The 24,045-nt window shown below is 39.4% G+C and overlaps 1 protein-coding gene across 2 annotated transcripts in view; it reads left to right on the top strand.

Moving 5' to 3' along the window:
• MAP2K5 (mitogen-activated protein kinase kinase 5) overlaps nt 1–24,045 on the top strand; it is a 239,645-nt gene that overhangs the window by 148,625 nt on the left and 66,975 nt on the right. Inside the window, exon 17 of one of the 2 annotated variants that reach the window (XM_016198068.2) lies at nt 13,923–13,952. The exons of the other annotated variant lie outside the window; for it this stretch is intronic. Coding sequence (XP_016053554.1) covers nt 13,923–13,952 — 30 coding nt within the window. The remainder of the gene's footprint in view (nt 1–13,922; nt 13,953–24,045) is intronic. 2 annotated transcript variants of the gene reach the window in all.

Raw genomic sequence — 24,045 nt, 5'->3', positions numbered from 1 at the left:
CTTGGGGGGCCTTGGGGGAGACAAATTCACATGAATTACTAGACTATTCTCCAAGAAGTAAGAGAAAATATTGTATCCAGGGAATGAGAACAGGCTGCAAAGGAACTTTCAGAACAACACAGAGAGAAACGAAAATGAGGGACCTAGGTCAGGAAGTCTCACATAGGAAAAACAGAAGTTTCAGGAAGAGAGAAGAGAGAAAGCAGAGGAGAGAAAATCACCAAAGAAAATATTTTCATTTTAATTTTATAACGTGAGAAATAGTCACATGTCATTTGAGATTGCCCTTCTCTTAGTATTCCTACAGCAAAAACAAAAAAACAAAACTTAACTTTTTTTCTAAATGACTTATATCAATACTTAGGCCCAGAGCAAGGTTTTTTTGGGGGGAATAGTAAGTTTTTTAATTGTTTGTAGATATCTATAATAGACTTTTTCCCAAGGAAAATTTAGCATAAAAAGTACAAATAGTTGGATATAACTACCTTGTCTTATGGACATGTTAAAAGCTGTAAACACGTCTCAATTTTTTTTAATTTTGCCGTCACAATTATTGTTTAATGGATGCCAGATAAGACCCATTAGATACCAAAAAAATGAAGTGTGATCTTCTGCATTAACAAACACATAAAGCTATGCAAAATGAAAATAAAGTATTAACAAAGTGGCATGGATCACCCAGCCCAGCATCCTTGACAGAAGCTTCTGGAGAAATTTGATGAAGAGTATGTAATTTTTTCCTGTGATACCATATCCAGATTCAAGGGCTATCATCCTAATTCTTGAACTGTTTAAATGCTCAGACTTTGGACTAACCAATATGTTGGTGCCACCACTTACAATCAGTGTGATCTTGGTCAAGTCATTTTGCCACTCCAAGTGTCAGCTTCTTATCTATAAAATGAAGATAACATTAGAATTAATTTATTCCTCAAATACTTATTGAGCACTTTTTTTTACAGACCTTTAATCATATGCATCTCAGATTTTATATAGATTTTTTAAATTTATTTTTATTGTTGAAAGTATTACAGATATCCCCTTTTTTCCCCATTGACCCCTTCTGCCCCATACCCACCCCCAGCCCTTCACCACACCATTGTCTCTGTCCGTGGGTTATTCATATTTTATGTGCCAAACACTTTACTAAGTGCTGGGGATACAGTGGTAACTAAAATAGGCATGGTCCCCTTTTTTGTTGAACCTACAATGTAACGAGAGAGGCAGTGATAAACAATAACAGTAAACCCTTATTTTTTAAAGTGGGCACCTTCATTGTTCTCAGCTCTTTTATAAACACTTTCATTTAAGATTAACAACCCCATAAGGTTACTTTGAGAAGTAAGCTTCTCTTTGAAATAATATCATCTGTGTAGTGGGTGTTTACCAGGTGACAAGAATTATGGATCGTTATCTAGACTTGGTTCCTGCCTCTAAATACATATAGGAAAGAACCCATTCCCCCCTCCCTACAATAAACACCAGAGACACAGCTGTCTCAAGTGGTCTTCAGCTGCGCCTTTGTTTGCCTCACTAGCCCTTGGTGATTAGGAGCCTGGGCTGAGGGCTGACGGATGGCTCTGGATGCCCTATGGGCAGCTGCTGTCAGCTTCTCTAGACCATAAAAACTTGGCATTTGGTGTGAGTCACTTAAATACTGATATTTTCCCCTCTTCCTTTTTACAATTATTGTCAAGATCATGAATGGAAATTGAATCTTCTTATAATATGTTCAGTTTGCTGCTCCACCTAGTGAAACGTCTTACCTGTTGATCAGTAGTTTCTGCTGAAAACCCTCAGAAGGCAAAAGGATCAAAGTTGAAAGGGTCCAAACGCCAAGGAAATTTCCGTGGAAGACTGGGTAGGAAAGTGGGCAGGAGTGTAACTCTGGAGTTCTGGTCATGGGCCTCCTTTCCTTCACTGAAGAATGCTGAGAAAAACAGCATGTAACAGTTTCTGTCACTCATTGCTCTACTCTTACTCCCTTCTGTACTTCTTTCTTAACTTCATTTTTTCTGTTATTTTTTTTTTTGTCAAAAAATTTTTGTAACTTATCACAAGAAGGAGCTGTTAAAATGACCCCTGGCGTCTGATGGATTGACTAGTTCAGCCCTTTGCAGGGTTTGTGAAGGGATCCAGCTGTCTCAGATTACCGTGCCTAACCCCACATTTTCCAGGGTTGTCAGGGATCGCAGTGAGAGCGAAACTGAGCGCGCGGCGAAGAGCTTCCCGCTGAATGCGGCATTGTGGAGCTCGCTTTGTGCTCAGATCGATCATCAACAACCATGAGATTGACAAAACAAGATGGAACAGGTGCTAGCAGTCCCAGCTAAGCATTTTTTTATTTTGATGGATTTCAGGCTGATTTTAAAGTTTTTCCAACAACATATGTTCAAATTGTGTGTGCTCTCAGACACACAATTTGGACTTTAAAAAAACACCATTAAATCAACAATGTTGATATGAATAAAGAAATAAAGAGAAGACAAAGCAAGCATTTGGCAACCCACATTCAGATGTTCGAAGGACTGTCATCAGAGAAGAGGCAAGCTGAACTTTCTGAAGCTAACGATGACAACAAATTCCCAGGGTTTTCTCTTCAGTATAGAGAATTTTCTAATGGATAGATCCTTGTACCCTTCCTCCTCTCCACAGTGGAGTCATTGCTTTTAGATGTAAAAGTGTCCCATCCCTGGAGAGCATTTAAGTAGTGACTGAATAACCACTTTTCTCAGGATTTTTGTTTTGTTTTAGGGGGGAAAAATGCTTTGTAGAAGAGACAGCTATAAGATTAGACAAGATGCATTCATTTATTTGTTAGTCACTTGGAAAATGTTTGTTGAGTGACTATTATGTGGCAGACACTGTGCTAGTCACTTGGAGGCACTGTTGTGAATGAATCTGAGAAAATACCTGCTTTCAGGGAGCCTACGTTTTAAAGAAGGGTGCTTGACAATAACAACTTGTTAGACAGAAACAGCGTTATCTCGTAGGGGTAACTGATTGACGTGGAGTTACTTCTGAGTCGAGACCTAAAAGATAAGAAGAGGCCAGTTTTCTAGTGATATCTGTCAACTCGGAAATTCTGAGTGTGATGATTTGGGGAAGCACCGCTGCTACCTTTGAGATACCCAGTGCTATAAACCACTGCTCCTAGAATTCCGTCAACACTCAAATCCAGTGACAAAGATCCTACAGGCCGTATTACATACTTTGATTCTGAACTGGATAATAACTTTAATATTTTTATAGCATTAACTTGGAAAATTCTCTTATGTACCTTATTTTGTATTTAGAGATTAGAATGGTTTTTAACTAGCAGAGAGAGTTTAGAACTTGTTCAGTTAGACCCCTCCTCTTGGTCCAGAGAAGGAAGAGAATGTGCCCAGGGTTACAGCACACAGCTACTGCTGAACAGAAGAGCCTGGAATCTGGGACTTACGTGAAGCCCAGTGCTCTTCCCTCTTATTCCTAGCTGTTGGCATCTTGCTCATTGTCATTCTAACAAGAATGACAGCAACATAACATTTTATGTGTATATAACACTTAACAAAACCACTTGATACTCATTCGCTCATTGAAGCTTCTTCCCACTGTGATGGGAAATGACTGAAAAATCAGTAATTTAAGGCACTCAAAATTGTTCTACTGTATGAGCACCAGTGCTCCCATTTTTCAGATAAGGAAACTGAGGTCCAGAGAAATTAACAGGCTTTTCCAGAAAGTCTAAGTGACTAGACCAGGTAGCAGCAGTCACTTTTCCTGGCTCTGGATTAAAGTCTACTTCTTCTGTTATGCTGTAGGAAAAAAGTAGGTCAAAGAGTTTGAAAAAAAAATATGAATGATAAATGTAAATGAGCAGGAAGTTAGAGAAAGGAAAGGGCTGGTTTATCAGGACTCTGCTCTCCAGTCAAGACTGCTTTTTACAGCATGACTACCTTCTCTATCCCTATAGCTCCTACCTACTCTATCCCTATATCTGGTTCAGGTCTGCCATATTTCAAAATATACAATTGCTGTTCTTTTTCAGAGACTAAAGTCTAGTTTATTTTTTTTAATACAAAAATTTACCTGCCCCGGCCGGGCATGGCTCAGCGGTTGCGCGTCGACCTAGGATCCAGGCAATTGGGGTTTAATTCCTGGTCAGGGCACATGCCCGGGTTGCGGGCTCGATCCCCAGTCGGGGGCGTGAAGGAGGCAGCCAATCAATGACTCTCTCATCATTGAGGTTTCTCTCTCTCTCTCCCTCTCCTTTCCTCTCTCTGAAATCAATAAAGGTATATTTTATAAAAAAAACAACACCTAATCTCCAGTACTTCTGCTGTAATAAAAACAAAAAAGTAGGTAGGTGAGACTCCATGTAAACATTATGTAGTGCTGCCCTGTATTGGCAGTAAAGATACAGACATTGCCCTTGGAAGCTCCTTGACAAGTAGGGAGGAAGGTAAGTAAAAGTGCAACAGATAGAAGTGGGTAGGACTGGCCGTTGAGAGGGGGGCTGAATCAATGTCAAAGAAAGCATTCCAGTTATCTGTTACTCTTAATAAACTGCCCATCATTAGTGGTTTAAATAACAACCATTTGTTTACTTAGGATTCTATAGGTCAGGAATCCTAGCAGGGCTCAGCCATTCCACATAACATCCAAAGGACCTCTGGTGAGGGTGCAGTCAGATAGTGGGTAAGAATGGAAGATCCAAGATGACTTCACCTGCATACCTGGCACATTGATGGGGATGGCCTCTCTCTCTCAAGCAGCAACACATACAGAAGCCAGGAGTATGAAATTACCTGATTATACTCCCTTAACTTTGAAATGTCTAGAACTAGAAGTGTAGACTAGGTTGAGCTCAATAGCCTCTACCCTGTGTACCCTAGCACTGATGTTTTCTCAGGTACCCACAGCTGCATGACTCCAGGGAGCAGTTGAAATGGAGACACATCCCACAACCCTGCTAAGCTAGGTCTCTAGGGACGATTATGATTAAAGCTGCCCACCGTCTGAGGACACAGGTCAGAATTACAGACACATTGAAAGAGTGTCATTTAATTCTTACCATGAAGATCACAATGGTTATTAAACATATGAGATGGATTTGGGGGCAGTTAACTAATCTTTTCCCTTCTTACAACCCTTTAGTCTTTAATAAGAAGTAAGCCACCTAAATTAATCATAATGCTTAAATATGTGAAAGTGATTATTCCAAGCAGTGATGTGTAAGAGGGCCTTGCTAGATAAGACTATCAACCTCTAATACTGAAGAGAGTGTATACTGTGTTCATTAAAGCATTGTGGCAGAAACAATCAAGCTCTGCACCACCAGGTTGTCCAGGCTGTAGGGGTGTTACCGTAATCAACAAATGCTTAGTATTGACCCACTGCAGAATACTACTACTGGTGTCATGGAGAATATATAGTAGTTTATGACTTAGAGTTTGCCCTTCAACAAGTTATAATTTACCTGGCATTAGAGACACAGGGTTGTAGAACACTAGGAACTGTCTCCAGGTGTGGGATGTGATATGCTGCCCGGTGAGTGGTATAGACAGACAGTGGTATGAATTTTGTTCTCAAAATTGTTTTCTGGGACTAACTCCGAACAGAAGAGGAGGAATAATTTGAACCAAGTCCTGAAAGATGGATAGGTAGCTTGGAGTTCCACCTTTCCATCTGTTACACCAGCTCAGATTCCAGATAGGGAAACTAGCCTCAGTATTGCATTTTGAGGTGAGCAAAAATTTGAAGAACATCCATTTTTCTGTTAGAAAAGTAGAATGTTTGCTTCCATCTATTATGACTGAACTTTGTCTTTATCTTCAGTGCACAGAACACCATCATAAAAGGACCTTTGCATTGTTTTTAAGTCACTTTTGGAGATTTCGTTATATACGCAGATATTTTAATTAGCACAGCTCTGGGCAGAGCTACTAATGAAATCAACTTGGAACAATTAGAGTGTCTTCAAAGCTTTTGACAAAGTGGGTCTCTTTAAATGGAGGGGGGGTTCCATTTTTATGTTTAATCAGTTAGCTGCCTCGTATTTATTGTGGCCTAGATGAAGTTATATTGCATTTAAACCACACTGTTCAACCAAAAACAATTCAGTCAGAGTTTTTGGTTGAATATAATATAGATAGATTGACATATACACATACATACATATATATACACATGCATATATGTGCATACACATACTTGTTTTTAAGAAGAAAAGAAAGCAGTGCAAGTGTAATAGCATTATGGGAGAGAAAGGAGAATTATGTGTTTCGGGACAGCAGGGTTAGAAAGACCAAGCAACGTTTAAAGATTCAAACAATAGCGTTTAGCATGAAATCTACTTTTTATCATCCTTACCCAGCCATCAAAATGAAGAAAGACAGTGTCCAGCTGTAGCAGTAGTTTGGTAGCAGGAGAATTAGAAGTAAAGGTACTAGTGCCTGAGGGGTGGGTCATGAATTAATAATTGCCGTGTGGCGGATGAGCCCCGTCAGAAGAGCTGAAAATGAGGAAGTTGCCTTGCAGAGCGCTATCAATCACTCAGTGACCATAACTTCCAGTAATTAGTGTATTTTATGGGCCTTTGCTTCAGTGGCTCGACAGCACATATGCTCCAGTCACAGCTAAACTTTGCCGGAGTAATATTCCAGGATGATTTATCCTTCTGCTGCACTGGGATATAACCCTATATTAGGTGAAGATTGTGAACTAAGCTGCAATAAAGTGTAAGTTTAGGTACAGTTTGCCCAGGTTGAGACCTCAATGTATCATGCTTTTCAGCATTCATGGTTAGGCTACAGCAAGCAATCATTTTTAACAGTGAAACAAATAAAGCAATTAAAGAAACAGCATTAGGATATCGTACTTCTGAAATACTGTTGCCCTCTTCTCATTTAAGTGCCCTTTGTAATAAGCCCACTTCTAAATTTAAAAAAACCAAAACTATTAGAAACATTTATTTGAAATGCTGTCTTTCGTCCATTATTAGTAGTAGTAATCTGTAGAATAGAATGAAGGGCCTTCTGAATGATGGAAAGTTGCTTCATTGATTTCATTGTGCTACTGTGTTTAGGCTCCTTAAGTTAAAATAAGTTTTCTTTTTATCAGTGGACTACTGAGGATGAGTAGTTCTTTTTAAAATATTGGCACGTACTAAGAGGCTCTCCTGGTGGGAACCTCACATTTAGGCTCTTTCTACACAAAGAAAATGGTATTTTCAAGCTCTCAGGAGCACTTGGCACTTTTTGCACAGGCATAATTAGTTATTTGCCGTGGTTCACCCACTGCACTAGAGATCTGGGCCTTTGCAGGCAGGGCCCTTTGCCATTGCCAAAACATCTGTAGAACCCAGAGTTCCTAGTAATCTAACAAGCTTTGCCACCAACCTACAGTATGACTTTGGACAAGTTAATTAAACTTCTGGTGCCTCCACTGGGCCATAATTCTGTTTGTGCTAAAGAAATCCTGAGAGTTTATAGGAAAGTGGTATGTGAAAAGAAGTATAAATTGAATAAGGAAAAGACATGCATGGTTTCACTGTATTCTTGTTAGACTAAAATGTTTCTGAACCACTTTTAATGATGGCGTCCTTGAATTTCCTTAAATAGAAACCAGTGATAAGCTAATTGCACCAAGCATGGGTGGAAAGGTATACCCAGTTTGGTGCTTTTGTTGTATTTATTATCACATCTTTAATTTGCAACGTATTATCATACAAGTTAAAATAATAATAGTAAAACAAACTGATTGTCTTTAATTAAAGTGAATTAGGTTTTGATTTTAATATATTTGATGTAGTGAGAACTGATAACGTGGAGGTCCCAAAGGTTATTAGGGCATATTTCTGTTGGGCCTGATGGTGTTAGTAATAACCCTCTTCCTCATAGTTCTAGACATGAACAAATATGTCACTTCATCAGTCTCTGTTACTCGCACTTATGCCCCTCCGCAGGGGTTGCAGATTCCACAAGTTATCAGCTAATGGCGTTATACATTAAAAATTGAAGCTTTTCTCACTCCGAGGCCTTTCAAGGCTTTGTTCTTAAGCCCTAGACACTTTGGAGTGCAGCTGCAAACTATAGGCAGAAGATTAAATTAATTTGTAACTCTTTTTTTTTGGTCCTGCATTACTAAAGCCCCCACATTTAATTGAAACCCTACTTCAAGACGCTTTGTGTTTCTGTGTTCTTTGTTGTCAGTTTAACCTCCGAAGCACTTTCACGCTGGTGAATTGCTGTTATATCCTTTGGATTGTTTTTAAACCATTCAGTAAGAGGACAGTAAGATTGATACATGGGAAGAAGAGTAAAATCTTAGGGTGGATTTTGAGGTATTTAATATTTATTATGGTTCTTCACCAGCATAGTTGCAGTTGATTTACTCTCTCTCTAGGACTGTGAAAATTGGTCTTGGGATGAAATCTCACCTAGGGAATTTTATGTAATCCAGTAGTTAAGTCTGATTTTTTTAAGTTTCCTTGTGTCTGAATGTTCCAAAGTAGCTGCTGCATTTCTATAATATGAAGGTTTAACTGCAATGCACAATCTAAATGCAAAGTCCTCAGATGGAAATTTAATTGTGTGAAATGTACACAAGGTAATTAAGAACAAATTTTAGAACATTTCAGACTTTAAAGTCCTCCTTCAGCCAGATCATCGGCTATACTGAAGATGCTTATTTTCAATTTGCAGTTATGCCAAGAAACATAGAATATGCCTAAATTAAGAATAAAAAAAATTCAGTACTCTTAAGCATAACTATAAATTTAAAACTCCCACATTGTTGATATTATAAATGGGAGATGATCACCAAAAACATACCCTGAATTTCTGAATTTGTGTCCTGCATTTACTTTCTGGCTACAATGTATGTTTTCTCTTTATGATTTATGACTTCATGGTGATAATTATTCTTATTACTAACAGAAGCCATTTTTGTTGCTTTGTAACTAAATGTGTTCATCCTAACTTCTTGTTAACATACAAAAGTTTCAATCATGCATTGTTATGTATTTGGGAAATGTTATGGTCACACCCTCACACATACATTTGTTAGTTTAATTAGAAAATCTAAACGTATTCAAATGCTACTAACTCAAGAGTATTTCATAAGTTATGGTTGGACAAATCAAAGATCAATAAGATGACACAGTCCTAGTTTTACAGTGAAATGTTAGTGGTTTACTGTTACTTAAATGTATTCCCAAATGGTAAATGTTTCAGAGCATTCTTTTTCTGCCTTTTACATAGTAAATCTCCCACAAGGAACAGAGTATTTAGCAGTTTGCTAAATCTTAAGCGTTTGGACTTAAAGTGCACTGTTTAATTTAACATTAAATAGAATCTGCTCCCTCCCCTATCTCTACCTCCACCACCACCCCAAATATAAATAAAGCTTTTCCAAATCTTTTACAATGTGAGCCTGTCCACTCCTGGAAATGAAAAGGATGTGAGGGTTGTTTGATGAATTGCTGGCGCTTATGTGAATCCACATTTTTCAATATACTTTTTTTTAACTGGACTTAAGCTGCCTATATTTAAATGCTTCATTTGTAAAGATGATAAAGAGAGCAAAGATTTCTATTGGCTTAACTCTAATCTGTTTGCTTTGTTGTGGTTCTTTTTTTTTTCTTTAACTGTTAACCTATTTATAAATCTAAATCTACATACAAAGGTCATTGGTTGGCTGAACTTAAACCATTTTACTCAGTAAATTTAATTAAGAAAATACAGTGCAACTCATAAGCAAATGAGTTTTTCCCTAGTTTTAAACCAAACCACCCTCTTGAGTGCTGATTGCCTTGCCCGACCCCTGGTGATACAGAAACAGGCAAAATTAAAAAGGACATTAAAGCTTCATTAAATCTGAAACACATTTAGTACAGTGACATATCTGCAGGCCATTTCAGAGAAGATTACATGGTCTCTTTTGTAAGTTTCCTAATTTATAATACCTTGACAATAAAAACTGGGGAAATGCAAGTAGATTAATAGACCAGTAGGGGTAAAAGATACAGAATGGCCCCCAGTCCGCCTGTCTCTGAAACGCTCAGTCATTGCCTGTGTGCTCCGTCTTCCCCATAAGGGCTCCATGTAGAACCTGTTCTCCCTGCAGTCAGATCTGCTAAGAACTCTTTTCCTTTTTTACCATCTCCTAATTGAACTGGATAAAAGGGTTGTAGCGCCTGGCTATATATTTCCTTCTATTTTGCCACAAGACAAATAGTGTGGAACCTAAACACTGCAGCTGCATTAAACCTGGAACGACAGGGACATGCAGAGGAGGCAGCTCCCCTCTGGGGCCTTGAAATGACTGCTTTTGGTGCCTCTGCCCATTTTCACTGGTGCAGAATTGGAATCCTTGGCCTGTGCTGGAGCAGCCCAGTGTGACACTCGGTGAGAGAGGAAATGGTGGTTGTGCTGCTCTGGTCAAGGACAAGGAACCATTCTCTGTCCTCCTACTCAAAAGAGGTTAGACCTGCAAGATGTCTTAGAAGTTCTCCAAGGACGATAGTTGACAAGTAGGACTGAGGTTCCGTGGGATGTCAGAAAAGTGCACACAGAGTAAAGTCAGTCCCAAGAACTAGTTCAAGCGCTGTCACCTTTTTCCAAGCAGCCTGGCGCCAAGAGGCTGCCAGCTGACCAGCCTGCACTGAATCTCCTGTGTCCTCCTGCGTGGTGGTGTCTTACAGAGTAAATGAGTGGCATCGACCATCCTTGTGACCTTGTACCGGTTGTGATAGTGGGACCCAAGCAGACGAGGACATGTTCACAGGTCGGCCATAGCCTGGCCTCTCCATAGAACAGTGATGACTTGAGAATTTGAGGCTTTGTGTTGAAATAGGGAAAAAATCACATTTTTCACCATATCCCACTCTTTTTTCTTAAGCCTTCCATTTATTATTGCTTAGTTTCTTAAACTGTAAGAACCAGTGACCAGTCTGGCACCTACCAGCTAGTTTAGATCTTAACTGTATGTGTGGTGGGCCTGTTTCTTCTTCTAGTAAGCCATATGGGCAGAGTTCTTCCATAGACCCTAATGACAGTGTTCAACATGTACCCAGGTAAGTGGCAGAGCATCCGTAGGAAGGCTTGAGATGGAATGTTCTAAATGCTTTCCAGTATTTAGGAAGCTATCAGCTTTTTTTTTTTTGCTTTTTTTTTTAAATATATCTTTATTGATTTCAGAGAGAGGAAAGGAGAGGGAGAAAGAGAGCTAGAAACATCAATGATGAGAGAGTCATTGATCGGCTGCAGCCCGCAACCCGGGCATGTGCCCTGACCGGGAATCGAACCCTGATCGCCTGGATCCTAGGTCGACGCTTAACCACTGAGCCATGCCCGGCCGGGCGAGCTTTTTAAATGAGAGAACCTCCTCTTGGTAGTTTTCTAACTCCAAATGTAAGAATATGAGAAACTCATAATCCACAGACCAGTGTAATGATAGGTGGCAGCTTTTAGTGAGCGGCCACTGCCTGTGAGTTCAGTCCTGACTGACTCAAGTGCCTGGCCCGCCCGTCGCCACCACAGGAGACCCCAGTGACTCCTCTTGAATCAGTGGGCACTCTCTTTAGCCAGAAACACCATACTTACAAAATACAGCAAATCAGTGGCCTCTGTTAGGTGGGGGGGAGTGGGAACAGCGGAGAGCGGAGTCCCTCCCCTTCCTAAGTAATAGCCGTGTACAGACAACAGACATAATCACACAGAACCGAAACGGAGCTTAGTTAACATTCACTTTCTCTTCCCTGCATCTTGTGCTGTTTTTGTTATTTATATTTGAAGGGATTAATGATAGCCACTAAATGAAATAATATAACTCTATATCTTGAAAGTCAACGAACTCTGAATATCCAAGAAATGAGTACAAGGTATTAAAACTTATCAGGTGTTCCATAAATATATATACATCCAAGTGAGTCTTGGCCCTTTCAAAGCAGTCACCCGACATGGTTCTATGGTTTATTCTTATTACATTGTTGTTGCTCAAACTGGTTTTAGAACTTTGAAAATTAATCTCAGCACTTTCGTGTCTATCCTTAGTAAAGAACAAAATATTTATTCTTTGAAAGTGGAGTTGGGTGCACCTCTATGTTCATTGCAGTGTTATTTACAATAACCAAGACTTGGAAGCAGCCCAAGTGCCCATCAGTAGATGAGCGGGTAAAAAAAAAGCTGTGGGGCATTTACACAATGGACTACTACTCGGCTGTTAAGAATGAAGGAACTCTTCCTTTTGGCAAGGAGCATTGATGGACCTGGAGAGTATCATGCTAAATGAAATAAGCCAGTCAGAGAAAGACAAGAACCATATGATTTCATGTATATGTGGAATCTAATGAACAAAATAAACTAACAGACAAAATAGAAACAGACTTATAGGTACAGAGAACAGACTGATAGCTGCCAGAGGGCTGGGGTGGGGGGTTGGAGTTGGGGAGCTGGGTGGAAACGGTGAAGGAATTAAGCGAAGAAAAAACCTCAGACAGACAACAGTATGGTGATTACCAGAGGGGAAGGGGGGGGAGGGCAAAGGGGGGGTGAATGGTGACGGAAGGAGACTTGACTCGGGGTGGTGAACACAATACAATAATATACTTGTTCCTAGCCCACAGCTATAGAGTTTTAATTACAAGTGTACAGATAAGAAGGGTTGTAGGAAATGGGAAAGTAAACATGAAATGGAAAATCTTGCCATTATTTCCATCTACTTGTCAGTTTTTTCATCCATGTTCTATCGGTAGTTAGAAGAAAAGAGCTACTACTAGTGGGAAAATGGCCATTTTGAGACTGTGAAGTCAGAACTATAGGTCTAAGTGTAAAATTGTGAAAGTGAATCCTTAGAACTTCCACAGTTCTGCTTGATTTGTAAACTGCTGTGTGTTTCTAGACCAGTCACTTTATTTTGGTCTTTGGATCCTCACCTGTAAAAACAAAATGATTGGGCAAATAATAGGATTGATATAAAGTAAGAGATCAAATTTACTAAACATACCGTAACTTACTTTATTTTTTGTTGTTGTTAATTATTATTTTTTTAAATATACCTTTATTGATTTCAGAGAGAGGAAAGGAGAGGGAGAGAGAGAAATAGAAACATTAATGATGAGAGAGTCATTGATTGAGCCCACAACCCGGGCATATGTCCTGACCGGGAATCAAACCCCGATCGCCTGGATCCTAGGTTGACACTTAACTGCTGAGCCACGCCCAGCCGGGCCATAACTTACTTTAAAAAAATAGTAGTAACGTTTTGCAACTGCATAATGTGCCCCATCCTCAGGCCTAAAATCCTTTATTTGTATTTGTCTAGAATAAATTGTCACACACATGTATAAATGAATAATGCCCTTATAGCTGAGAATATTCCTAAGAGAAGCCACATAGGGGTAATTTTTATAGCATTAAATATGCTCATTAAAAATAAACACTTTGCTAACTTAATAAGATATTACTTTGTATCCTGTTTTTATTTACATACTGATTATTTAAGTTTATTTTTGTTGTTGATACTATTACAGATATCCCCATTTTCCCCCCCTTTGCCCACGTCTACCCAGCCCCCGTCCCCCTTCCACCCAGCCCCCGCCCCAGCCCCCCTTTCCCTCTGGCCATCACCACACTGTTGTCTGTCTGTGGGTTATGCATATATGTCCTTTGGCTAATTCTTTCACCTTTCATCCAGTAATGATAATGTTTAGTGTTAAAATTTGAATATTTTATTAGGGATGTAACATTGTCCATTGAAAATGTCCATTCTAAATATAACTCTTAATGTAATTACAGTAATGGTTTAGTTCATGTATTTGAGGTGGTGAGCTTTTTATATTTGCTGGATGCAATTCTGAAATTTAGTACTTGTCTGTCTTAAGGAGATCTGCCCTGCATGCAAATCTATAACTAGACAAATATTATTTCCTTTCCCAGCTTGCTCTTGGGAGGTTTCCATATCCTCAGGTAAGATTGTTCATTACTGCCGTTTGCTACTGTGACATTCATTCCTATGTATGAAGGTGCAGGGAGCAATTGTGAACATTTGAGCCACATACAAATAAATCTGTCCTGTTAAATTGAAAAGTGATATCTTAAAGGAGTCATTTAGAAGTCTCTATTGATTTTTGATTTTTTTAAACTCCAGATTTTTCCCCTCTTTGTTAAAGGTTGAAAGCCATCACCGCGCTCTTCCTTTGTGTGACATTGGTGATGTTTTTCCCTTATCCTAACCCAGTACCGTGTGCTCAGATCGAGGTTGGGGAGAGGCACAGCCTTTTCTTGATACACTGTTTGAGCTCTTGGATTCATTAAAATTATTTGAATTAAAGGATTGAGATGAAGGGTAAAAATATATAAATAGGTCATTATTTTTTATAAGCAAATAGATGGGCCCCCAATTTTATGTGGGTGTGATTTTTGAACATATTCTTTTTAAAAAGTATGTCCCTTTCTATCCACATTTCTAAGGAAGCAGACAATCCATTATATTACCATTGCTAGTGATAACCTTTGTAATTTCTTTAAGATTTTTATTATAGATGAGTGCTAGCACTTAAAATATAAAGCTGTTTTGTGGTTTGAAAATGATTCCCCAGTGTGTGTGGAGAAATAAGTGAAATGTCCAGAGGGATGAAAAATGAATGGTTTGACTGTTTTCCTCTGGTTGATGCTCACTGTTTTCCTGGCATCTTGGTCTGTACAGACCAAAGTGCCTGGAGGCATGTCTGATTTAAAGGTGGTGTTGGTCTCTGCTCTTTAAGCATCTATTAACTTGCTATTATTATGCAAATAAGTGTTGTATTACACATACTAATTTATGCATGGTTAGATTATGCAGATGCATCACAAACATGGTTATTGAATAATAGGATGGGATTCATTCTCTCTACCATCTTTTTAAGCGGGTTTTAAGCAAATTCTCCTGGCACCCATGTGGACATTTAAAGACCCTTCACTCACTGAAATGCCTGTTTTGTATTCTTTTTCTTTTACAGTTAAAGCCATCAGATAAGTAGAAGAGAAATTGCCCAAGTTGTTAGGTTCAAGAGTGTTAGTCTCACCAAATTTGCAGGCTTCTTTGTTTAAACATAATCTTTTCTTTAAAGACAAAGTCTAAAATGTAGTGATTGCTTGGCATGCCTGCTAGCGTTTAGTGAGATTTTAGTGTATACAGCCTGGCTGCTTAGCTCTAGGTAACCCATCAAATTAAAATCACATTTTCAGGATTTATAGCTCATTAGAATATTTGTCTCGGTAAGCCTTTTATTCTGTTGGTAATTTTTAAACAATTCACTGTTTGACCAATTTGTGAAATCCCCTAAAATTTCATAAATCAGGACAAGAGGTCATGTGCACTATATCTCTCAAATAAGTCATAGTAGAAATCTTTAAGTAATCTAATAAAAATGCCAAAGATGGAGAATATAGCTTTATTCTTGAGATTCCTAACATCTAGGGTAATTAATCGGTGAGACTGGGTAAGTGATAAGTCTAAGAAATGGATTGCCATTACATGTGACAAATGAAGCATTTGAAGACTGGTCAGATTTGGGACAAGGCTGTATACCTTTGCAATACTGTTTTCCTGAATGTCTAAGTAAGTATATATTTACTTGATCAGTCAAATGAAGTTGGACAATTCTAATGTGCTGAACTCCTTAGTTAGCAATAACCTTTGTTGGGTGGGGGGGCTATGCTCCTTAAATCACGATAGAATATTGTCACCAAATTGGGACTTTTACTTCAAATAATATAAGCAGCTTTGATGCCATCAGGCCTATTTGCCAGATTTTTCAACAGAAGTTTGTGTGCTTCATTGCTAGAATCAATAATGACTTTTGACAGAGTTGGCATTTATTTTACAGGCTTTGTACTATAGACTAAAGATTGGGACAGAGTACTTTATAAATTCCTTTCATGCCCCCTCTCTTTTACCCTCAAGTAAAGCACTTGAAGAAAAATGTTTATTTTTATAGTATTGCAGAGACTGTATTATGAAATAATACCTTCTCTGTGGCCCATATTACCTCATTTGAACCCCAACCACTCTGCGAGATAGCCTCCCCTCATAAATTGGGCAAGCAGAATGGCCGACTTCTCACTATTGAACTGCAGGTGGTTTGGTGCCATTGAATCCCAAGTGGAGTCATCCAGAATGAATAGTAGACTCTCAGGATGGGAAGGAATCTCAAACGTCAGTGAATCAAACATCTCTACAATATCTGAAAAGCAAACATCCACACTGTGCTTGAACACCCCAAGTGATAGGAAGCCCACTACTTTCCAAAGCAGCCATAGAGTCAGAGTAGTGTTCTATTTTCTGAGCTGGGGATGGCCTCATCCCATTCATCACCCTTTCCATCTGATTAAAGGAAGTATGCAGATCAAATGAGATGGATATAAAACCACTCAGAAAAGTACAAGGGGCCACCCCACTGACCTTGATGTTGGGCCGTAGCACAAAACAATTTCTAATCATCAACCAGAAGATTGCAAGAGGATGTGCTCAGCAACCTGCCAGCCACAACTGGAGCCCAGTGTCAAATGAGCAGAGGTGGAAGAGGGGAGGAGAGACTAGCTTCAAGACTCTTCCTTCCCCCGGCCCAGCGTCAGTGCTGCTGACAGCATCGTTAGCAGTGCCTCTTCCTACTGGTGACACAGTGTTTACCCAGTGGGGATCCAGCTGAGGGAGGGGTGTTGGGAAGATATCAAGGAGAGTCAGTGGCCTAGGACCAACATAAAGGTTAAAGGATGCATTTTTGTTGAAAGAATCATTCTATATTAATTTCATCGTTTTGTGGGTTGGGTTTTTATTTGGTATTTTAAAATATTATCCATTTTAGCTTCCTTTAGGCCTTAAAGTTGCATAGCCTCATTGGCATGCAATTTAGGACTCTAGAGAATAAAAAGGGTGAAGAGCCACTAAAAATGCAGTCTTATTACTGTAGCTCATACTAAGGAGAATGTCTTGGATTCACCTAGCACCTTCCCCACGTTGAGGTCCAGAGCACTTTCTGTTATCTGACTCTGGCTGTGCATCCGCCCTGCAGGGACCATTATTCCCAGACTCCAGGAGAGCAGACTGAGGCTCAGACATGCAGCCTCAGTGATAAACAGACACAGTTAAGTCTAGGATTTGCAGGCAACTAAACCAAATGACTGGCTCTGTGTACTCTGAACTTGGTTGGCTTTGCATACCACTGCTCTTCCCCCTCTCCCCTACCAAGCCTTTCACTTCTCTTGGTTTGCCTTCTCTGCCCCAGGGAGGCCTCTTGTGTAGATGAGAAATGCTGAACATTGGAGGGTTGTGCCATTGCAGATGATGACAAGACCACTCCCTAGAGCTCTTTTGCTTTTCTGACCATGTGTTTAGCAGAGTGACAGAGGATCAAGGGCCCCAGAGCTCTAACTGACCCCGGTGCCATTAAATTCTGGGTGCCTGTGAAGTATATTCTGCAATAGGACAATGAAAAATTGTGTTTTAAACATCTCGCAAACAAATAGTATTTCAATTTCTTGAACAATTTAGCTTTAATCTGGTAAGATGTGCAAGTCTGGACAAGGACTGGAGCTGTGTATAGTTAATCATGTAGATCCAAATTCAGTTGACTTAAAAAACATGATGGTGGGCAATGGTTTGTTTAATGACACCACAATTTAAGAGAAATGAAAAAGATTGCATGCTAAAAATCATCATCCTTCATTCAAACTTTGTAGTAGTTCCCTGCATTAGGATGATAGTAAATCCATTAAGGAGACTTCTCAGGGGATGAGCCTGCTCTGGCACTGGGAAATTTGGTAAGCAAGATGCCACAGGAAAGTGAAGATAACACAGTTACAAATGTATTTAAAGTACTTTTGCATGTATAAAAATGTTGTTCTTCTTTTGGCTATATTTCCTGATCTTGGTTAATAAATTACAGAAAAATGACCTGAAGTTAAAAAAAAGGGGGGGGTGGAAATCTGAGCAAATAGTGCCCCTGGTATTGTAAAGCTTTGAATGTTTTCACACCCCATTAATTTATTACTTCTCTTTCTTCATCTTTAAATTTCTTTTCTTTTTTTTCTTTTTTCAAAAATTCCGACTCCCCGCTGCTGCAGTGATTTTCATCTTGTTGTTAATTTTCCCTGCTCCATATGGAGCTCCAGACATTTCACCTGGAGGCTGTACTAGATTTTGCTGTAGTGATCGTACTTCCGGAGGCCAAACTGTCATTTAGGGTTCCTGGTGCATCTGTCTGCGCCAGGCTTTTCACTGGCATGGGAGAGTGTGAATAACAAATTGGATGCACCTGAGATTCAGATGATTAGTGTGTTTTGTGAATCTCCACGACTTGTAAGCAGATAGCTCTGGGGGGTGGGGGGGTGATGGGAGGGCTAAGCAGCAACTGTGGGTGAATCTGTACTCACACCTTGCATTTGGGGCTTTGCAAGGGAAGTGCAAACATCCTAGGCAGCCTGAGTGCAGAGAGAGTAACAAATATTTCATCCTGCCTTGTCATTGATTAGAAAAGAGCCTTTAATTTCATTTCACCCCATGTTGTGATTAATTTGCATTCTTTGTCAGAAGTTAATGGAGTTTTTTATGGTTCACTCTGAAATCCTTGAAGACATCAGACTTGATCTGATGTTTATACAACCGCCAGCGGAATTTTTTCGTTTGATTGATGGCAAGCTTGATGTTATTCCAAACGGCTTTTTAAGCTGTTTTTAAGAATTATTTGAATAAAATGCAAGCAAGATATTGTTGTAAGATCAAGATTATCTGTTAAAAATCTGTTTCAAATAAAGAAGATGATAAGTAGTAGAAAGGATGAAAAACATAAGAGAGTGAATAGTGATATTATTTGTTAAAAATACGTAAGGATGGCATTCAAATAAATTATTGCAATACATAGAGATCACTTTTATTGAAAAAGTATACCATCATCTCGGCAAGTAGAATAATTAAGGCTAAGGTAAAAGGTACGTCTGGATCTTTAGGATTAAAAACCTTTACTACCAATTGACTAATTCTCATTTATTCTGCCAGCTTTTGCCACCAATGTACGAAATAGAGATCTACTGTTCTTTAACTCAAGGAGACAGGGTCTGTCAGGCCTGTTAGCAGAACAAAATGATGACATATTACTTGTCTCAATAAGGAGGCTTTCTTAACTCCCCATACAAGTTCAACCTAAGTGGATGATAGAGGATTTTAAGTGAAAGGCGTGCATTCTTAATAATATAACGACTGGCCTTTTTCACAAGATAGTTCAAAAATGAAAATATCCTGTTGTTAAAAGCAAAATACCCCCGTTGTTCATGAGTAAGAGAAATGTGTTCACCCCTTATATGCTATATGTCAAAATGTGAGGGAAGCTATCGGTGGTATTTGTTCAGAACCCCCTGCTATTGACCAAGGAAGTATGTATTGCAAATGCTTTTTGATTACTAACACCATTTGTTCGATCTGGGGCCTGTGCCTTGCTTCAGCAGATTCTTGCTTGGCTGTGATTTCTGCTAGTGAGACTTACTCATAGGTCAACAAGCTACTTATCTGAGCACTTTCATTTAAAACACATTAATTTATTTGCTGTATCTGAAAGTTTGCTAAATAATTGGGTGGTTTTAATTGAAGTTACTGCCTTCTGATCCTTGTATTAACATGATCTAAGGTCCTTTTTATTATATACAATCCATATTATTGACGAGATTTGCCCTGTTTTCATTTAAATGTAAGCAGCTTGTCAAAGAGAAAATATTTTGTTTAACTTGGCTTGGAAACCTGCTATTTTAATGTGGTGGTGGTTGTTTTTTTCAATTGACAGACTGTCTTTTAAGCATTCATTTATTTTGTAGTAATAAATTGTGCTCTGGGTAGAGTATCTTTATCTCATAATAGAGCAGAAAGCATATGTTCTGAAAACTATTTTAAAATATTAAACACTTTACAAAAGCTAAGTTCTTTAAAATACTAAAATTTTTACACTGAATTTTACTCATGTTTTAAAAGCCTTTGACTATATTGTTACTAATCCTAATTTTGATAATTTAACATTGTTTTATAGTCACTAACATTGTTTTATATCACTGTCTTACTTATCTTTTAATGTACTGGTCATACCTAGACTGGCCTAGAATTACAAAATAATACCTAAAAAGTTTGCCTCCTTTGAAAAGAGGTGTTTGGAATATGTTCTTTGTTGCATGAACTTTTTGAGTTCAGGAAATCAAGGATTTTAGCAAATCCTAAGTATCCACTTTTGTGCATGGGGTCTCTAATCAAAGAAAAAAACAGCAGTGGGTAATACCCCAAACTTCACATATTTGTCTTTACTTGAGTCCAAAAGAGTGATATGCAGGCAATTTTTGTTCTAAGTGGATTCCTAGCCTACATGTTTTAGTTCATTGTTTATTTTTGTCCTCACTATTTAGGATATAAACACTTAAAACATACTGATATTTTAAGCCATAAAGTCAGAGTTTATGTTTCATAATATGCAAGGTGAAATTTAAGTGATATGAAGATGGTTACTTATACACACTTGCCTCTTCCCAGGAATCTTTTAATTGCCACGCCAGATTCTCCCAGTGTCTGACTCATATTTATGAAGAGGTCTCATAATTTTATTTGCTTAGCCTATGCCAAATACAGGAGGCAGGTTCCTAATATATCTTTAAAATAGAGAGAAATCCCCCAAGTATGGGTAGCTTAGAAATGTGAAAATTTCCATGAAAAATAAATTACTTGTTAATACTCCAATTGAGCTATATTAGCCAGCTAAGTTAGTGATTCCTGTCTTTTTTTTTTTTTTAAAGCAATAACTCCATGGTTTGATTTTATAGCACCTTCTGAACTTTTGTATGACATACATCTCAACCTAATTCAACATATATTTGTCATTGAGCATCTCCTCTGTGCCTGACACTGTGCTACACACTGGGCGTACAGAAATGAAACAGTGGTGGTCCCCACTCTCAAAGAGTCTAATCCAATGGGGGAGCAGGAAAACAGACAAATGACAGTTGATGTAAAAGGAACCCTACAAGAGGTGGTATGCTCTGGCCTCAAGAGGAAGAGGTCAGCTTACTTCAGGAAACCAGACTGGGTGATGTTTGAGCTGAGGCACTGAGGCTAGAAGGTTGGGAAGGCACTTTCCACGCATTTTAATCAAAAGGAGGATCATCTGGTAGAAGACAACGGTCTAAAGCAGCATGTTGGATTTGGTGTCCTTCTAGTACTTCAACTCAGTGGGGTACTGCTACTATCATCCCCTTCATTTCCCTAACAGTCTAGGAATTTCCCTAGGTAACTTTTATAGCAACACTGGGAGGGAAGGGGCGCTGGGGGGGGTGGGAAGGAGGACAGTAGAGGAGAGGGGTGGTGTCTCAGGATGGAGCTGACAAGTGTAACAGAGACCAGATAATGAAATTGGGTTTGAAATTTTCATGAGTCCCTTTGAGATGGCTGGGAACCAGTCTGAGGTTGGAAATCATTGCATTTTAAGATCTCTGCCCCTAAGGTCAGTTGGCACATTCCTCTCAGGGGTTCCCTGCCACCCTCTATGAATTCGACTTGGCATGTTATAGCACATATTCTACACTGCTGGGGTGGTGAAGGGGCAGAATCGTCATGATCAAATAAGCTAATGCCTAAGAGAGCACTTTGAAAAATATAAGAGCAGAGTGGTAAACAAGAGCAAGGTAATACTAGTATTATTTATATTTCCAGAAAATACTTTAGGGATTTACCTATGTAACTGAAAATATATGACCATGTCTCACACCAGGTAGGACTAAAATGAATTACTTTTCTGATCCCATAAGAGCCTTCCTTTACAGCCTTTCTCTTTTGAGTTATAATTTATCATTCACAATCATAGCATATAGAATTATATACAGAACCCAGTCATTTTTAGTTCAGTAACTGGGAACCACGATTCTTTATAATTTTTAAATAATCAGTTTAGCCCAGAAATAGAATTAAAGTTTGAAGTGATGCCCTGGTGCCCAGGTTGGCTTTCAGGTGGTGACTGTCATCTTCTCTTTCTCTTAGGCCCTGTGGTCTGGGAGGCCTTCCTTCCTTCTGCTGTTGGTTTTATCTGCTACTTCATGGAATCATAGTATTTTAGGATGTGAAGGGTTCTTACAGTGATCTAGTCCGACCCCTTTATTTTGTAGAGGAGGAAATGGAGGCCCACAGCCATTAAGTTTCTCATGATTACCGGGTCTTCAGCCCAGGGTCAGACTGTCCTCCCACTCCAGAGGGATGGTGCAGGGAGAAAGTGAGAGAAGGCACCCAGAAACTTTGAGCCCAAATGGCCATCCTTGTTTTATATACCCATCTACTCAAGTACTGCCTCCAACTGGTGTGTCTGCAGAGATGTAAATTACTATCCCAGGATGCTCCATGCCTGCCAGGTAATTGCTGATGGATATGGATCCCTGGGGAGAAAGTGGTCCTCAACTGCGGGTAGCAGCAGCAGCAACAGACAAAGACATCAACTTTTATTGTACTCCAGTGCTTTACTTATCACCATTCAGTATAGAAAACTTGGGTAGATTTGGGGCTCTGAGCTCATTGGCATCCAAGTTAAAAAGGGGGCAGACCTGGCCAAGCTTTGTTTGAGCACAGATTACTTTTTAGATGTTTAACAGTTCTGGATTAATGCCTGGGGGTTTTGGGAATTCTTCCTCAACTAAAATGTTAATGATGCTAAGAACCCAACCCTCTTTAGTGCCAATAAAACAGACAAGCTAAGTTCATTGAAAAATCAATGAGTTGCCTAAAAGGAGCAAAGAGCTGATTCGATTTAGGGCTGGAGATTGCCCAGGACACACCAGGTGGAAAGAGTGTTCCAGGGACCACAAGGAGCTAGGAAAAGAGGCAGTTGTCTCTTTATGCACAGGGCCAAGGTGTCATTTCCAAGGAATTGTGGAAAACTGAGGCATCCGGTTAGAACCAAGTGTGGCCTCTCATGGTGTATACACTGTCAAGGTCTATAGATGTTGACTGCCATCAAGAGAAGGAAAGAAAAGCTGAGGAATAAAATGGTCTCGTCGGGAAGGGAGCTCAGAGGAGAAAAGAAAGACCAAGGGAGGGGCGGGGGGAATAAAGCTTGTCTTGTTTTCTGTTCAGAAACAGGTTGCAGAGAGCATCACTCTGGGCATGAGGAGACCTTGACTGCAGTCCTAGTTCTAGTTCGGTAAAATACAGTAAAACAAAAGAAAGTTCCTGCCAAAGGCCTCAGTTCAGCCCCTGTTCTTTGGACGGCCTATGCCTCCTTGGTACCCCAGTACAGCCTGAAACACTTAATGACTCAACACAGAGGGGACCAAGAGGCAGCAGGTGACACACCCAACAAGTCACAGATTAATTATTGTCAGTATATAGTTTCCACGCAAACACACATACAGCTAACTCGAGCTCTAGTTCTGGTTTTTCTTGTTAGCTGTTTGACTTTATTTCCTTTCACATCTCAGTTTCCTCATCTGGAAATTGAGGGAGGTGCCCTAGGTCAGTGACCTGCCAAATGATGAGAAGACAGGACACAGAGGAGGTGGGAATCCACTCCCTAACGCACACCCACACACATGCACAGACAGACACAAGGGCAGCTCTGCCTTTATCTGTTAAATTTGAAAATGTATCTAAGTAATATCTTGTAGGAACTAAGAGTTATTTGGTAAATGGAGTCTGAAAAGTGCTGGACTAGATGCTTCTCCTTTCATATCTTGTACGAGCAGTTTCCTCCCCTCTTCCATGCCTTCAGCAGTCTTTCTCATCACCATCCCCCAGTACTCTCTTGGAGTTCACTGAAACCTGATTTTGCCTATATCGAAACATGAGAGGAACAAACTAAAACTCTGAAACAGAAGTCAACCTTTATTCAGTCTATTCTAGATCCGTGACTTCTTTTCTCTAAATCTATTTTGAATTTCATTTACAGTCAAGCCAGTAAGACACATGTTAATTAACATTGTTATGTGTGACTATATTCTTTCCTTCCGAATCCCATATGAACCATGCATTGGCTACAATTGCAGCTTATCTCAAAATCTCAGCAGGCCAAAC

Source organism: Miniopterus natalensis, chromosome 1, assembly GCF_054644295.1.
Source record: "Miniopterus natalensis isolate mMinNat1 chromosome 1, mMinNat1.hap1, whole genome shotgun sequence".
Classification (NCBI taxonomy): Eukaryota; Metazoa; Chordata; class Mammalia; order Chiroptera; family Miniopteridae; genus Miniopterus; species Miniopterus natalensis.
Note: the sequence above shows the minus strand (reverse complement) of the source record. Positions and strands in the feature narration are given on the sequence as shown.